An 18,999-nucleotide genomic window follows, 5' to 3' on the forward strand; every position below is an offset into this window, starting at 1 on the left:
ATGCGTTGCCGTAGTATGAGAAACATATGATTTTTTTGTTTTATTTATAACTAGCTTATAACCCGCTACCTTGTTAGCGAGCCGTTTTACAGGTATTGTAAAATTGTGGTAACCTCTCTATTTCTTAATGTTGTACTATAGATATATTAGAAAATTCAGAGTCTCACTTAATCCGGGACATACATGCTTAATTTCATGTTCCTGGTTTAATATTATAGAAATTTTAAAAAGTACCTTTTGAAGAACGATAAAGTACCAAAAAGTCCCAATTTATATGTTCTCATTTAATCCGGAATCTACATACTTAATTTCATGCTTTTAGGTTCAATATTGTAGAAATTTCAAAAACTACCTTTTGATGAACGGAAAAGTATGAAAAAGTCTCCTATATGGGTTCTAGGTTCAGTATTACAGACATTTCAAAAATTACCTTTTGAAGATCGATAAAGTACCAAAAAGACCGTTTTTATATGTTCTCGTATAATCCAGACTGTACATACTTTATTTTATGCTTCTAGATTCAATATTAATAAAAAAAGGTCCCTTTTATGGGTTCTCACTTAATCCGGGCTCTGCATACTTAATTTCATGTTTCTAGGTTAAATATTATAAAAATTTCAAAAACTACCTTTTTATGAACGAAAAGTACCAAAAAGTCCCCTATTATGGGTTCTTACTTAATCCGGGCCATACATGCTTAATTTTATGTTTTTAGGTTCAGTATTATAGACATGTCAAAAAGTACCTTTTGAAGAATGAAAAGTATCAAAAGGTCGACTTTTATAGGTTCTCACTTAATCGGAGTCAGACATACTTAATTACATGTTTCTAGGTTCAATATTATAGAAAATTCAAAAAGTACCTTTTGAAGAAAGAAAAAGTACCAAGAAGTACCCTATTATGGGTTCTCACTTTATCCGAGCCATACATGTTTAATTTCATGTTTCTAGGTTCAGTATTATAGAAATTTCAAAAGTACCTTTTGAAACATGTTTAATTATTAATACATGTTTAATTTCATGTTTATATGTTTAATATTATAGAAATTTAAAAAAGTAACTTTTGAAGAACAAAAAACTGACAAGAAGTCCCCTTTTATGGGTTCTCACTTAATCCGGGGCATACACGTTTAATTTCATGTTTCTAGGTTTAATATTATAGAAATATCAAAAAGTACCTTTTGAAGAACGATAAAGTACCAAAAAGTCCCCTATTATGGGTTCTCCGGGCCATTCATACTTAATTTCACGTTTTTAGGTTTAGTATTATAGAAATTTCAAAAAATACCTTTTGAAGAACGATAAAGTACCAAAAAGTCCTTTTTTCCAAATTTTTAAAAAAAGTACCTTTTGAAGAACCGAAAAGTACCAAAAATACCCCTTTTATCGGATCTCACTTAATCCGGGCCATATATGCTAAATTTCATGTTTCTAGGTTGAATATTAAGAAATTTCAAAAAGCTCCTTTTGAAGAACCAAAAAAAATACCCCTTTTATCGGATTTCACTTAATCCGGGCCATACATACTTAATTTTATGTTTCTAGGTTCAATATTATAGAAATTTCAAAACGTACCTTTTGAACAACGAAAAGTACCAAAATGTTCTCTTTTTGAGGTTTTCACGTAATCCGGGCAATACATGTTTAATTTCACATTTCTAGGTTCAATATTATGCAAAAAATCTTAACGTAAATTTTTTATGCTTTTAGGTTCAATATTATACAAATTTCAAAACGAACATTTTGGGGAACGAAAAATTATCAAAATGTCCCTTTTATGGGTCCTCACTTAATCCGGGCCATACATGCCTAATTTCATGTTTCTAGGTTCAATGTTATAGAAATTTCAAAAAGTACAAAAACGTATAAAAAAGTCTCTTTTTATGCAAAAAGTACCAAAAGTAAGTACATATAATTTACTCCTTAAGCGTACGAATATCCAAAAAGTACTAAATACGTATTTTTATTTTTTCGTTAAGTTATGAATAAGAACGAATTTGAAAAAAGTACCAGACTTTTATATCTTATCTAGTTTAGGAGATATAAAGTTACCGAATTTACCAATTTTGACCTCTTTACCCCCTAAAAACTCTAGCGGATCTAATTGGTGTGAGACCAATCTTCTGTCCAAAGGCTTAAGTCGGTTTTAGTGATATTTTTCAAATCATGTCGAAAATTTCACAACACTTTTCCAAATTTTCATTAAAAATTATCAATATACATCAAAATATAGTGTGTGGTAAAATCATATCCATAAAAAGTCTAGCAGTTTAGTTTTGTTCGTTAAAGGGTCAAAGTAAATTGTATAAGATTTATTAAATAAAACATGTTTTTTTTTTTGGAAACAGTGAAGAAATTGCTACCAATAAGTAAAAAGTTACCCTCAACTAAGCCCGAAAGTTATTGACCCATAGAACGAAAATTTGTGTATTTTAAACCAAGTTATTACAAACCTTTTAATTGAAATTCGATTTCGTAACAATTTGACACAAAGTAAAAAAGTTAAATAATGATTTTGTAGGTAAGTGCGGAGTGCTAATTAACTTATGTTTTATTGGTTTAATATTTTACATTTGTTTGTTTTCTAATATAAAAGGTGAATGTTAGATATTTTGCATAAAATTGCGCTTATTTTTTAAAGCTTCCATATCTAATAATTTTGAACAAATATGTAGAAATGCAGATTTCATTAAAGAAAAGCGGTCGAAATACGGCATACGTGATCGTACTTACATATATCGTAATGTCTGAGATTTCTTGTTCGATATCGAATGTCATCATCTAAAAAAGAAATATTACAATAATTTTTTTCAGGTCACGTAAGCAGTAAATCGGCCGTTGTTTTATAAATCGTTCGCAAGATGGAACGATTAATAACTCTACTATTTTATAAAAGTTCAGATACGCTTTTTTACGTTTTTAATATATTAATTTAGACTTTTTTGTATTCGATATCGTAAACGAATAAAAGTCCTTTGCTTTTAAGCAAAAGAATTAAAATCAAGCCTGTTATGACTTATTACTTAAGGTCTTAAGCTATTTCGACATTTCTCAAGAATATCTTTACGAATTATAGTGTAATCTGGATGTAGTTTAAGGACTTGTTGACAAATTTCAATAGCATCTGCAAATCGTTTGATTTTCATATGATTGTAAGCCAGTTTATAGCCAATATGAGGTTTAGAACGTCCACAGCAATTCCATGCATTATTGTAATTTTTTGCAGCCTCTCTATAATTTTGAGATTTTTCAGCTATATACCCAGATAGTTCGTATGCCTTTGCACTCGACTTGTTATGTTGTAGAACTTTATCAACCAAACCTTCAGCGACATCCCATTTGTTGGCGTTGACATAAATATCAGCCAATAAAAGCCAGCTACGCTCTAAATACTCAGCCTCCTCAAAATTCCAACTAACTCTAGCTAAACGTTTTAAATGATTTTTAGCCCTTTGTGTTTGTTTTAACTGTACGAGACCGGTTGCCATGCCTAAAATTGGTCCGACAGAACACTGAAACTCATCACGACCTGCCAATTCGGTAAAATCCTGAAGGGCGGATTCGATTTGAAATTTTTGCTTTGATGCCAATTTTAAAAAGTTCTGTAACAATCGATGATTAAGTGTCTCATTGTCTAAACCAATTGGTCGAGGACGTAATTCTTTGAGCAGTCTGTCAGCAGTTCGTAGTGCTATAGCACGAGCATCACTAAAGTCTCCACTGTCACCATTATCTAATATATCAGAACCATTTGGAATGTCTCCATCCGGATTGATACAAATTTCAATCATATTAAATATCGCTTGAGGACCCCATTCAAAGTCCCTTCGTGCCGCATTAAAGTATCTCAGTGCACCATTCGGATTTCCATTATACCATTCATATAATCCTTTGCAGTAATTAAGTCCCGGAGCTTGGTTGGGATTTTGAGTTCCTTGCTCTGCCCGCTGTAGAAATGGCATAACATCCAGCAATGAACCCGAGCGTCTCATAACTTCAATTAAACGAGCTAAAGCGGTCCAATAACAAGGTTGGGCCAACAACAACTGTGAAAAGTGGTAAGCAGCATTTTCAAAATCCATCTAAATAGATATAAAGTAATGTTAATTATTTCACTTATTGCTTTTATATTTTATTAAACATTACTTTTCGAAACGACAAATCGGCCATCATCACAGATGCTGCTTCATGGTTACTATCAATCTGCAAAATTTGCAGACACACGTCGCGACACATTTCCATTGCATTCATTTGCATGTAAAGGCGACCGAGCGATGTCAATACCTCAATATCATTCGGTGTATATTTTAAGCATTCTTTGAAACAAGATAATGCCTGCTCATTATTTCTCAAATTAATGGAATGTTGTGCCATAAGCAAACAAATTCTAAAAGAAACAAGAATAAAAAATTTAAATAAAAACATTTTAGAAAAATTTAATTAGCTGCTGAATAGGGATGCAATAACATGTATTTTAGGTAATACCATGAAAAGATAAATAACTACTGAAAGAATTTAGTTCTATTAGTTTTGAGATAAATTAATTTTTGTATTTAATTAATATGTGAGGTGCTGTTCCTCTCATGGGTAGTCCGCTAATTTATTACCCAAAATGTTTAAATGGATGCTAGTCGTTTGTGCAAAATTTTAAGATTCTATTTGTAATTTCAAGATAAACGAATTTTTATTTTTAATTTGTATGGGAGGTGACACGAGTTTGCAACTTTTTGTCCTAAATAATAGCATTGACACTAAAGTGGCTCCGACAAAATTATAGGACTCTAACTGTTATATTATCTCAAATATACAGATTTAATAGTTTTTTAATATGGGCGTGACTCCTTGCCCACTTGAAATTTCAAAATTAAAAGTAGCCTATTATCTATTCCAGACATACAGGAATACGTTGTAAAAATTTAAAAAATCGGTTCAGCCGTTTATTCAACGTTCAACATACAAACAAACATACATTAAGTCTTTTAAAAACAACTTTTTACTAGTTTTTCCATTTTTTAAGTTTTCTGTTTTTGTACACAAAAAAAATCAGGAATATAAATTTAAGTGAAATTATTTTTATAATACTTTTAGTGTGAAGTTCTTGTATCTTACACGTCATTTCTTTAGTTGGTTTTGATAAGACCCATTCACTGAGGAGATCGATCTATGTAGAAGGTTTAACTTGCAATTCATTTCTTGGCACAGTTTTTGCTCTATATTTTCAAGGTCGTATTTTTTATCTGATTTTTCAACTCTTCAACGTCCTTTTTGTAATTGTTTTAATACCAACAATTCTTGGTGATTACTGATTATTTGTGTGTTATTATTGCTTTTTAAAAGTTTGTTTTCATTTCGAAGATTTTGTCTTTAAATTGAAAAGTCATTGTATATAAGTTATGAACGCTTCTTACACCTCGGTCCTTAAATTTTTAAGTTCTTCCGTGGGGAGTTGTCAGTTCTCCCATCGGACGCGTCCCAGGTGGCGGATAGGGGGAGCTATCATCGGTGACGATCTGGGGTAGCACCAACATCAACGCACATTTCTGAATAATTCAACGGCAAGATCAGGCACTTCTTATCAGCATCCCACCGGTTTTAAGTTCATATAAATCCCCAGGCCCGGATGGTATCATACCTGCTGATCTACAACACAACATAGATCTAGTCACACTCTTGATACGAACCATATTTCAAGCTTGCCTCACCTGGTCCTACATACCTGATCAATGGACTAGGTGCAAAGTAACGTTCATTCCTAAAAGTGGGAAAATCACACACACCAAAACGATGGACTATAGACCGATTAGTCTATCTTCCTTTCTGCTTAAAACCTTAGAGGAAATCATTGACGTTCATATCAGAACGTCACTAAATCCATTTCTCTTATCGCCCTCTCAACACGCAAGGAGGTGTTCTCTCTCCATTATTGTGGAATGTCGCCATTAACGGTTTACTCAAGACACTGGATTCCATGAGATACAAAACTGTTGCTTATGCAGATGACGTTGCTGTAACAGTATCAGGAATCTACTTGAATACATTATCACGGAGGCTAGAAGTTGCACTCAGAATACTAAGTCGATGGAGTATCGATAGTGGTCTGGATGTGAATCCGAGCAAAGCCGAACTTATACTATTTATTAGGAAGTATAGGATTGACTCTTTTACACTGCCACGTCTGAACGGAGTTGAACTACCACCACAAAGTATACAGAGATGTCACGTTTGACATTTGAAAAAGTCTTAAATCAGCTTTTGTTTGACTTTGAAATTGTTTGGTGAGAAGAGGTATATAAAATACAGCTAAAAAAATCATTGAATTCGTTTTGTGCGAAAGAGAGTAAAATAGCTTTTTGCTCGTGACGTCTCTGTATACCCTGTGCTACCACTTTCGGACAGCGCTAAATATTTAGGGGTTATTCTTGATAACAAATTATCTCGGAAACCCAACATCGTAGCAAGATCTACAAAAGCCATAACGGCAATGTATATTTGCAAAAAAGCTATAGGAGCAAACCCAAATTAGTGATATGGATCTTTGAAGCGGTCATCAGGGCAATTCTGTTCTATGGAGCTACCTTTTGGTGGAAAGCACTAAGGTTCTAAGGAAAATGTCGATCCTGAGATTTGGATCGCTGGTATCAACTTCGACGAAATCCCTATTCGTGCTACTTAATTGGATCCCGACGGACTTGTTGGCCAGTAAAATAGCACTCAAGACGGTATTCAGACTGAATGCAATAAACGTATGGTCGTACAAACCATATGGACATACTAGTATTACCGATAGGATAGGAAATCTACCGGTAAATATTGATTACTGCGTCCCCACGCCCTTCCTCCTTCAGTGTCATCATCTCTTAAAGTACGGGACTGGAGGAAAAACTTATTGATAACATGTTTAATAAACTCTCACAAGCAAGATGGGAAAATGAGCCTACTTGTACTCAAACAAAGAAGATATGACCAAAGCTTGATAAAGATCGCACGGACCATCTTCTACGATACAGCCAAACCCAACTCAGCAAAACTATAGCTGTCATCACTGGACACTGTACATTTGGTAACCACGCAATGCAATTATTACCTTATAATGATTATTGCAGAAGCTGTCAAGACGAGGAATTTTTATAAATATTTTTTTAATCAATGTTATATACCAACCCATTTCATACTTTATTTGTTACTCACGGAAGCGTCCTTGGAGTGCTTTTGCATTTCTTATTTAAAGTATTTTATTTTTTTAAATTTTTACAAAATTTTGTAAAGTTTTCAAATACTTTTTAGACTTTTTTTCATACGTCAATCACTTTATTTGCTGAAGTGACGTGTTACGTCGAACACCTGTTGATTTAAAAACAAACAAAAAACCTGCGGAATGCGTAATCTTTATTTATAATTCTTGACAAGTAAGACCTGGTTCACACTGGGAAACTTTAGTTGTGATTGATATTAGATGGTTGATATTTCTTTCTCTTTCTCTTACACACAAAAATGAAAAGTTTCCTAGTGTGAACCAGGTCTAAGAGTGTTATATTCGGCCATGCCGAATCTTCTATACCCACCATCAAATTTTGTGCCATAAATTAAAGTAAATTTTGAAAAGCCTTGTCATTTATTTGATATATACTAAACTTTACTATTCAAAAGTAATATAGACATTAAAGTGATTTTCGAAATAGGGCCCTTAGAGATTTTTTTGTTCCTATAAAACTTGTTAAGATAAATTTTACTACTACACTGCTATTATTAAGCCACTTGTGAGCGCTAAAGTAATTTTCTGATCAATTATAAACCGATCTTCATTAGATTTGGTAGATAAATTTTGGCTTGTTATAAACTTAGTTATCTCCAATTTCTTCGTTGTACTCACATTTTCCATGCAGTTAGCGTTTACGCAATATGAAACATATTTGCTTTAAGTGTCATCGCTGTATCCGTACTTTTAAAACAGTACGAGAGTTAAAGTCATTTTCTGAAGGGGACCTTATATGGGGGGCTAGGGTTAATTATGTACCGATACTTATAAAATTTAACAAATAGGTTTAAGTTCCTATAAAATATGTTCATATCGAATCTAACCCCTATAGATGCCTATAGCAAGTTATAATCGTTATAGTAATTTTCTGAAGGGGACCTTATATGGCAGGTAGGGTCAATTATGGGCCGATCCTCAAAAAAATTTACAAAGAAATTTAAGTATCAATAAAACATGTTTATGCCGAATTTCACTGCTATAAAAGCTTTCTTTAGCCAGTTATGAGCGTTAAAGACATTTTCTGAAGGGTCCTTATAAGGCCGGGTAGGGTCAATTATCGGCCGATCCTTATACAATTTTACAAAGAGATTTAGGTTCTTATAAAACATGTTTGTGCCGCATTTCACTATATGTGCTTCCGTTAGCCATATAGTGAAATTTTCTGAAGGGGACCTTATAAAAGGGCTAGGCGAAATCGTGGACAAATATTGCCAATTTTCAATACCAAACAACTGTGCAAAATTTCAGCTCTCTAGCTGTTCCCGTTTGGACTCTATCGTGTTTTCAACGGACAGACAGCCAGAAGGACGGACATGGATATATCGTCTTAGAATCAAATAAGGACACAGAATATATATACTTTTATGGGTCTTAGACAAATATTTCGAACTTTTTTGATGGTGGGTATAAAACAGCATTAGTCTCATGAAAACCAATATATAGTTTTTTATTCAATAATGCTTTAAATTTGGAAACTAGTACACATAAAAAAGTTTCAGCATAAATATTATGAACTGCTTTCATTGATAAAAGTTAATAATATTTAGCCCCGTTAACACCACTTCTGGTTATCGTTTAACCGAAAGTTATTCTGCCGATTAAAATATTTTTTCATGAAAACTGTCAATTTAACCTTAAGATAAAGAACAACTAGACATTGTGTTATTGGGAGTTAAGAATAAGTTCCTAAATTGTATGAATTTTTTAATTTTTATTTTTTCAAACATGTTGTTATTTTCTAGTTGTTAAAAAATTTTTGAAAATTTTTTTTGGTAAAATTTTTTGTCTGTTTATGATATTTAGAGTGTGTGCCAATTGGTAGCAAAGTTCTATGTTGGATTGTAATTTTTCTATGGTGGGAAAATTTTTACATTTTGCTGTGCCAAACGATACTTTTCTTGTTATGATAAATTTTCATAATTTTCACTGATTAATGCCGAAAATTTAACACATCCAATAAAAATAAACAGTTTTTTGTTCTTTATGAATTTTATAAATAAATATTTTAAATATGAAATGGATTTTGAAATTAAATTGTAAATTTTTAAATTTTTGTTTTTCATATATTTATTTTTTTGTTTTGTAAATTTTTCATTTTCATTTGTTAGAAATTTATGTATCCCAATGAGCTAGTAAAATTTTATTCGCCTCATATCTGTCAAAAATTTATCTTTAACAGCAGCAATTTGCTATCGTTTGGCAAAGACTCTTAGAATAAAATCGATGAAATATGCGCGTAATTGGCGGGATTTTATGAACAAAAGATATTTAGCTATGCTGATGTTTTCTTATTTAAGATTTAGTTTTACAGCATTTCAATTTATATTTTTTATTATACAAAATACGCTAATAAAGGATTACTATCTCTAAATTAGTAGATAATAGACTGTTAGAAATTTGTTCATGAATATTGCAGAAAAAAGTAAAAATTCCAAAAAATTCCGTCATGTACAAAATAATACATTCTATGAACTTTTAATATTTTGAATGAAAATGGATTGGAAAAAAAGTCATGTTCGATTCATACAATTTATTACAAAATTCAATCCAGTTATGTATTATTTTTTTCTGTGTAATAATATTCATTTGATTCTATGACAGCATTAAAGTATCAGTTTAGAAGCTATGAATATAATAGGTAGATAGATAGATAGATAGATAAATAAATAGATAAATAGATAAATAGATAAATAGATAAATAGATAAATAGATAGATAGATAGATAGATAGATAGATAGATAGATAGGGAACGCTAAAGATTTTGCAAATGAGCATATGGGTGACTTTATTGAAGTTCACATTTCACGCGGAAGATCTAATAAACAGTAATTTGCTTGGGGAACGTTTGACTGAGGAACCGCCCATTAGTAGAGTGGGCAAAAACATGCTCCGCGATATTGTGAAACGAATGATGTGAACAGCGAGTTAGGGTCCTATGTGACGACGTTTGGAAAATTTGTTTGGACAAAAATTTTTACTAGATGGCCAAGACAAAATACATACATGCATACATACATACATACATACATACATACATACATACATACATACATACATACATACATACATACATACATACATACATACATACATAATATATTCACAAACAGATTTTGGAAGTGGATATTTAAATTTCTAGCGGGTAGTTATTGAGAAAATTTAGTTTTTACCACAAAATAAGGTCGTTTATATTTTGTTCTCCACCACTGTATGAATGTATGTATGTATGTATGTATGTATGTATGTATGTATGTATTTATGTTTTTTTCGAATTGTCCTTAGTTCCCTACCAGCTATTGAAAATTCTGACTTCATTTAATTTGTGAAAAATACAATACAAAAACATGCTCCGCGATATTATGAAACGAATGATGTGAACAGCGAGTTAGGGTCCTATTTGACGACGTTTGGAAAATTTGTTTGGACAAAAATTTTTACTAGATGGCCAAGACAAAATACATACATACATACATACATACATACATACATACATACATACATACATACATACATACATACATACATACATACATACATACATACATACATACATGCATGCATACATAATTTATTCACAAACAGATTTTGGAAGTGGATGTTTAAATTTCTAGCGGGTAGTTATTGAGAAAATTTAGTTTTTACCACAAAATAAGGTCGTTTATATTTTGTTCTCCACCACTGTATGAATGTATGTATAGATAGATAGATAGATAGATAGATAGATAGATAGATAGATAGATAGATAGATAGATAGATAGATAGATAGATAGATAGATAGATAGATAGATAGATAGATAGATAGATAGATAGATAGATAGATAGATAGATAGATAGATAAATAGATAGATAGATAGATAGATAGATAGATAGATAGATAGATAGATAGATAGATAGATAGATAGATAGATAGATAGATAGATAGATAGATAGATAGATAGATAGATAGATAGATAGATAGATAGATAGATAGATAGATAGATAGATAGATAGATAGATAAGGAGTGAGATCGAAAAATTCTTAACACACGTTTGTCATTACATTTTTCAACCAAAGTATTATTTGATTTTTTTTTTTTTGATCAAGTTACCTTTGAAAAACATGTCAGTTATTATATGTAATGTCAATTATATTAATTTTTTTGTTAATCTGATTAAAATGAGTGACCAGAAAAAAGTGGGTACTGAAATTATTAAATATTTTCAACTAAACCCAACTTGGTCTTACAAAAAGTTGGCCAAGCATACAAAGGTCTGCCGTCAATCTGTTTCCAATGTTATTAAACAGTACCGGGACAACTTTCAGTTGATAGAAAACCTGGTTCAGGTAGAAGGAATGGTCCACATGATGTTTCTAAAGCCAAAAAAATAGAACGCATTTTCAAAAGAGCTCTCAACACATCCGGTAGGAAAGCAGCTCGGTTAGCTCAGTGCTCGGACTATTTGGTACGAAAAGTTAAAGCTAATGCAGGTTTAAAAACATACAAGGCTCAAAAAGTTCCTGACAGGAACGCTGCTAAAAATTTAGAGGCCAAAAACAGAGCACGGAAATTGAAGTCAAGTTTTATAAAAAAATATTCTTGCTGCATAATGAATGACGAAACGTAAGTTCTGGCAGATTTTTCGCAACTTCCAGGTCAAAAGTTTTATGTTGCTGATGCTCGAGGGAATGTGAAGAAAAGTTTAGGACCCAAAAGCAGACAAAATTTCTTAGAAAGTTCTTGGTATGGCAAGCAATATGCAGTTGCGGCAAAAGAAGCCAATCATTTGTTACAACGGGCTTTATAAATACCGAAATTTACATTAAGGAATGTTTACAAAAAAGGCTGCTTCCATTCATAAGACTTCATAATGTGTCCACTTATTTTTGGCCTGACTTGGCATCCTGTCACTATGGTAAACAAGCCCTTGAGTGGTACAAGAACAATAATGTGGTATTTGTACCAAGAGAGGCAAATCCTCCAAACTGCCCGAAGCTAAGGCCAGTGGAGAGATATTGGTCTCTTGTTAAAAGAGAATTGAAGAGTACAAAAAAGGTGTCCAAAAGTGTGGTAGATTTTAAACGGAGATGGACTACATGTTCGAGCAATGTGACAGAAAGCACTATAAAAACGTTAATGGAAGGGTTTCCGAAAAGGGTTCAAAATTTCATCACTAGTGATTAAAACTATAAAAATATTTTTTTTTTGTAAATTGTAATAATAATTTGAATCAAATAAAAAAAAAATAAAGCTGTAAGTTTAGTGGTTTCTTTTTTATAAACATATATGTATGTTAAGAATTTTTCGATCTCACTCCTTAGATAGATAGATAGATAGATAGATAGATAGATAGATAGATAGATGATAGATAGATAGATAGATAGATAGATAGATAGATAGATAGATAGATAGATAGATAGATAGATAGATAGATAGATAGATAGATAGATAGATAGATAGATAGATAGATAGATAGATAGATAGATAGATAGATAGATAGATAGATAGATAGATAGATAGATAGATAGATAGATAGATAGGGAACGCTAAAGATTTTGCAAATGAGCATATGGGTGACTTTATTGAAGTTCACATTGCACGCGGAAGATCTAATAAACAGTAATTTGATTGGGAAACGTTTGACTGAGGAACCGCCCATTAGTAGAGTGGGCAAAAACATGCTCCGCGATATTATGAAACGAATGATGTGAACAGCATGTTAGGGTCCTATGTGACGACGTTTGGAAAATTTGTTTGGACAAAAATTTTTACTAGATGGCCAAGACAAAATACATACATACATACATACATACATACATACATACATACATACATACATACATACATACATACATACATACATACATACATACATACATACATACATACATACATACATGCATACATAATTTATTCACAAACAGATTTTGGAAGTGGATATTTAAATTTCTAGCGGGTAGTTATTGAGAAAATTTAGTTTTTACCACAAAATAAGGTCGTTTATATTTTGTTCTCCACCACTGTATGAATGTATGTATGTATGTATGTATGTATGTATTTATGTTTTTTTCGAATTGTCCTTAGTTCCCTACCAGCTATTGAAAATTCTGACTTCATTTAATTTGTGAAAAATACAATACATATGTATCTCCAATTTTTTCTAAATGGGTCTCAAAAATTCCAAAATTTTTGGCGGATTACAGGAAAATTAATTTAAAATTTTTTCTAGAGTATCTTTGGTCCACAAAGATAAAAAACACATTTTGAAGAAACCGGGTTTTCGGTAACCGAAAATTGGCCATTCCTAGAAAACCGGTTAACCGAAATATATATAAATATACTAATATTTAGTTGAAAGAGGGCATTAGCACTTTTAGTATAGATATGTGTAGTAATATTATAAAATGAAAGCAATCTTATACAGATCTGAAGTTGTCATTGATTAGTTAGGTACATGGAAGTAGTCATAGGAGGGATAAATAAATGTCATCTTTTAACTAAATATTACCCTATTTTAAAGATTTCCATAAATTTCGGTAAACCGGCTTAACCAGTTCTTATTCTCGGATAACCGAAACACTATTTCAGTTCCATACCAGCGATTGAAACCACTCAGTAAAATAGGTTTCAAAAAATATCTTCAATCTTTTCGAAATGGGCCAAAAAATTCCGTTGTTTTGACCTTGTTGTAGGAAAAATAGTTAACATTTTTGTTAGAGCATTTCTGGTATGCAAAATTTATAGACCCGGAACAATAACAGAATATGTGCGTTTATGTATTTTTTTGGAATAGGAATTTTATTATGACATATACATTTGTTAATTATTTATGTATATTAAAGGGATTTTCAGATATGAAAATACAAATATAAGTTTTTTTTTCAATTTATAATAAATTTTGAACTTTATTGTAAAGGAATCGCAATGTGCACAGAATAAGTATTTAAGAAAGATATAAAACACAAAAATTGCTTGAAAACTTTTAATGTTATTGCCATTAACGTGTCTCACAACTAGTGTATGTAAAAAACCAACTTTTGAAGAAACCGGTTTATCGATTAAAAATTGGCCATTCCTAGAAAACCAAAAAGTCCCTTTTTATAGGTTCTTACCTAGTCAAGGTCCTACATTCTAAATTTTATGTTTCTAGGTTCGATATTATAGAAAATTCAAAAAGTACCCTTTGTAGAACGAAAAAGTACCAAAAAGTCCCTTTTTATAGGTTCTTACCTAGTCCTACATGCTAAATTTCATATTTCTAGGTTCAATATTATAGAAAATTCAAAAAAGTACTTTTTGTAGAACGAAAAAGTACCAAAAAGTCCCTTTTTATAGGTTCTTACCCAGTCAAGGCCCTACATGCTAATTTCATGTTTCTAGGTTCAATATTATAGAAAAATCAAAGTACTTTTTTAGAACGAAAAAGTACCAAAAAGTTAAAGTTCAATATTATAGAAAATTCAAAAAAGTACCTTTTGTAGAACGAAAAAGTACCAAAAAGTCCCTTTTTATAGGTTCTTACCTAGTCAAGGTCCTACATTCTAAATTTTATGTTTCTAGGTTCGATATTATAGAAAATTCAAAAAGTACCCTTTGTAGAACGAAAAAGTACCAAAAAGTCCCTTTTTATAGGTTCTTACCTAGTCCTACATGCTAAATTTCATATTCCTAGGTTCAATATTATAGAAAATTCAAAAAAGTACCTTTTGTAGAACGAAAAAGTACCAAAAAGTCCCTTTTTATAGGTTTTTACCCAGTCAAGGCCCTACATGCTAATTTCATGTTTCTAGGTTCAATATTATAGAAAATTCAAAGTACTTTTTTAGAACGAAAAAGTACCAAAAAGTTAATGTTCAATATTATAGAAAATTCCAAAAAGTACCTTTTGTAGAACGAAAAAGTACCAAAAAGTCCCTTTTTATAGGTTCTTACCCAGTGAAGGTCCTACATTCTAAATTTCATGTTTTTAGGTTCAATATTCAAAAGTACCTTTTGTAGAACAATATATATATATATATATATATATATATAATATATATATATATATATATATATATATATATTATATATATATATATATATATATATATATATATATATATATATATATATATATATATATATATATAATATATATATATATATATAATATAATATATATATAATATATATATATATATATATATATATATATATATATATATATATATATATAATATCTATATATATATATATATATATAAAATGTATAAGATTATATGTAAATATAATCTTCGGTATAAGATTACTTCATATATATATATATATATATATATATATATATATATATATATATATATATATAATATATATATATATATTATATATATATATATATATTATATATATATATATGTATATATATATATATATATATATATATATATATTATATAATATATATATATATATATATATATATATATATATATATATATATATATATATATATATATATATATATGAAGTAATCTTATACCGAAGATTATATTTACTCATAAGGTCGTCGTTTAAAAAAAAACACAATCGCACTATTTTCACTGTAACTACTTTTCTTTAAACACTTCAAATCATTTCCAACCCGTCCGGTAAATTAAACTAGACAAAGATGTTTATTCATCGAAGGCATAAAGCAAAGTGAGTTTATTAATGCAACCTGCGCTGCTTTTATACTATTTCCAATACGTAGTTGTAATACAAAAGCAATGACTATAATACATTAAAATGGTTGTATAAAAATGTAACATTCAATAAATCATAGAGTTGTATCTTAGAAAGGTAGTTAAATTCAAAAATTAAGCGTTAATTTCAAAATGTAGTGATCATATAAACAGTGTTGTATTAAAATGTATAAAAGTAAATTACAGAGTCGCATTTGATAAAAATCAGTTAGTTTTGAAAATAAACGTTAAAAGTTAATAATTTAAAAGAAATGATATTAAATGGTATACTTCATGTGTAAAATAAATAAATAAAGAAAATAAAAATAATGAACTGCTTCAGTCTCCCCCTTTGATGCGGCAATCGTCCCGATAATGCATCAATTCTTCATTTTCTGGGCCGACCTCTAGTTCGCATTCTACGTACTGGTTGTATGGCTGGATCTGTTGACCCTACTACAGGTGTTAGGGCAGAAGCATGATAGGTTCCTAGTGGCATATTCACGTCATCTTCATGAGCTATTACGTAAGAGGTAGTGCCCTTCTTCTCTATAATGACATATGGTCCATCTCGCTTTGGAACAAATTTGGAAGTAACGCCCTTGCTAGTGTTGCTTAAAACGTGTGTGGTTACCAAAACTTTTGAACCAATTTCCAATGGCGGCTGGTTACGTCTATGATTGTTGCTATTTCGCTTGTTATGGTCTTGTTGTTTATGAACATTTTCCTTAACGTCTTTGAAAACATTCACCAGGTTTTGTAGATATGGCGTAATCTCAGACAAAAAATTTTCAGATTGAATTACCGATCTTAAATCATGTTGAACGTCATCTAATGTTCGCAGTTGACGACCAAATGTCAAAAATGCAGGTGTGTACTTTGTGCTTTGGCATAATGTTGTGTTCATCGCAAACCGAATACTAGGCAACTTCTCGTCCCAGGATTGATGATCGTTTCCAACTAAAATGGCAAGTTGAGCTTTCATATCTCGATTTTTACGCTCGACTGGATTAGCCTCAGGGTGATATACAGGAGTTAGTATGTGGTCAATATTTAGACAATAAACCACTTTTTGCATAACAGCCGAAATAAATTGAACACTGTTGTCGCTGATGATTTTTCTGGGCACTCCGTACCGTAGGAAAACTTCATCTATTAATGTTTTGGCGCAGACTTCAGCTGAGGCGATCTCCAAGGGGAAAAGTTCAACCCATCTGCTGGCTATGTCTTCTATTATATATATCCATTGATATCCTTTTTGGGTAACAGGCAATGGACCAAAGAGATCGATGGCAACCACTTCAAATCTTTGATTGGATGATACTGTTTGGTATAGTCCTGCAGGCTTTAGATTTGTGGCTTTGTATCTTTGGCATTCTATACATTCCTTAACATGTTTTTCAATCAAAACTGGGGGAACAAGAAATTATGTCATCCAAGTATGCCAACAGAATTGTATCCCCCAGAGATGCTTTCAAGCGATCAATTAATCTTTGGAACGTAGCAGGAGCATTTCGTAAACCGAATGGCATACGTGTGAATTTATGGCATACGTGTGAATTTATACAATGAACTCCAATTTGCCAGTAACCGCTTTGTAAATCTATCGTTGACATGTAGCTTGTAGCTTTGGCCTCATGCAGTATATCATCTACTCTTGGCAAAGGATAACGATCAGGTTTAGTTATTGAATTAAGTTCGCGGTAATCAATGCACACACGAATTCCACCAGTCTTTTTAGGGACAATAACTACAGGAGCAGCCCATGGAGATTGACACTCAACAATTACTCCAGAATCAAGCATTATGGTAATTTCATCCTTCAAAGCAGTCTTCATAGCTGACGATAACCGATAAGGAGGAATTGCTATGGGATCATGTTCCTCGGTATGAATACGATGGATAGCATAAGGTGTAGCACCAGTAGAATCCTCAAATATTGTCTGGTGTAATACCAGAATTTGGTCCAACTCACTTCGCTGGTTAGGGGTAAGACCAACACCATCAGACTCCTTTAAAATTTTAAAGTCCATTGAAAATAAGGGTGTGAAATAGTCATCTGTGTCCTCAATTTGTTGAATTTTGCGTGGTTTTGTTGGTGGTACTTTGGGAGAACGTTGCCCTTCAATAGTTGCCATAGTCTTCTTAAATATAGATTGGATGTACCTTGGAGAGTAATCGTTACCAGATGTCCGCATAGGAGATAAAAATTGATCGGGCAATTGTTGATGGGAATTCAAACTTTCAGCCAATAATTTCTCCTCTAATACTTATACTTATACAAGAAAATAAATAAATAAACAAAAACAAAACACAGTATCAAAAGGTAAATTTTTTGTTTTGAACATGGCGTTACGTTGTTATTGGCTAGTAACATGAAACTAAGTACGTAGAGCCCGGATTAGACGAGAACACATTAAAGGGGACTTTTTGGTATTTTTTCGTTTTACATAAGGTACTTTTTTGAATTTCCTGTAATATTGAACCTAGAAACATGAAATTTAGAATGTAGGACCTTGTCTAGGTAAGAACCTATAAAATGGAACTTTTTTGTTCTACAAAAGGTACTTTTTGAATTTTCTATAATATTGAACCTAGAAACATGAAATTTAGAATGTAGGACCTTGACTGGGTAAGAACCTATAAAAAGGGACTTTTTGGTACTTTTTCGTTCTACAAAAGGTACTTTTTTGAATTTTCTATAATATTGAACTTTAACTTTTTGGTACTTTTTCGTTCTAAAAAAGTACTTTGATTTTTCTATAATATTGAACCTAGAAACATGAAATTAGCATGTAGGGCCTTGACTGGGTAAGAACCTATAAAAAGGGACTTTTTGGTACTTTTTCGTTCTACAAAAAGTACTTTTTGAATTTTCTATAATATTGAACCTAGAAATATGAAATTTAGCATGTAGGACTAGGTAAGAACCTATAAAAAGGGACTTTTTGGTACTTTTTCGTACTTTTTGAATTTTCTATAATATCGAACCTAGAAACATAAAATTTAGAATGTAGGACCTTGACTAGGTAAGAACCTATAAAAAGGGACTTTTTGGTTTTCTAGGAA

General features: G+C 31.3%; 1 protein-coding gene across 3 annotated transcripts in view; it reads right to left on the reverse strand.

The window, feature by feature from the left end:
* Positions 1–2,525: 2,525 nt before the first annotated feature.
* The window catches only part of LOC111687167 (tetratricopeptide repeat protein 21B-like), an 89,750-nt gene continuing 73,276 nt past the window's right edge, over positions 2,526–18,999 (reverse strand). For all 3 annotated transcript variants that reach the window (XM_046950756.1, XM_046950757.1, XM_046950758.1), the window contains 2 exons: positions 4,146–4,386; positions 2,526–4,081 (listed from right to left, as the gene is read on the reverse strand). In XM_046950756.1, coding sequence (XP_046806712.1) covers positions 3,023–4,081; positions 4,146–4,386 — 1,300 coding nt within the window. In that variant the 3' untranslated portion in view covers positions 2,526–3,022. The remainder of the gene's footprint in view (positions 4,082–4,145; positions 4,387–18,999) is intronic.

Source organism: Lucilia cuprina, chromosome 4, assembly GCF_022045245.1.
Source record: "Lucilia cuprina isolate Lc7/37 chromosome 4, ASM2204524v1, whole genome shotgun sequence".
Lineage (NCBI taxonomy): Eukaryota > Metazoa > Arthropoda > Insecta > Diptera > Calliphoridae > Lucilia > Lucilia cuprina.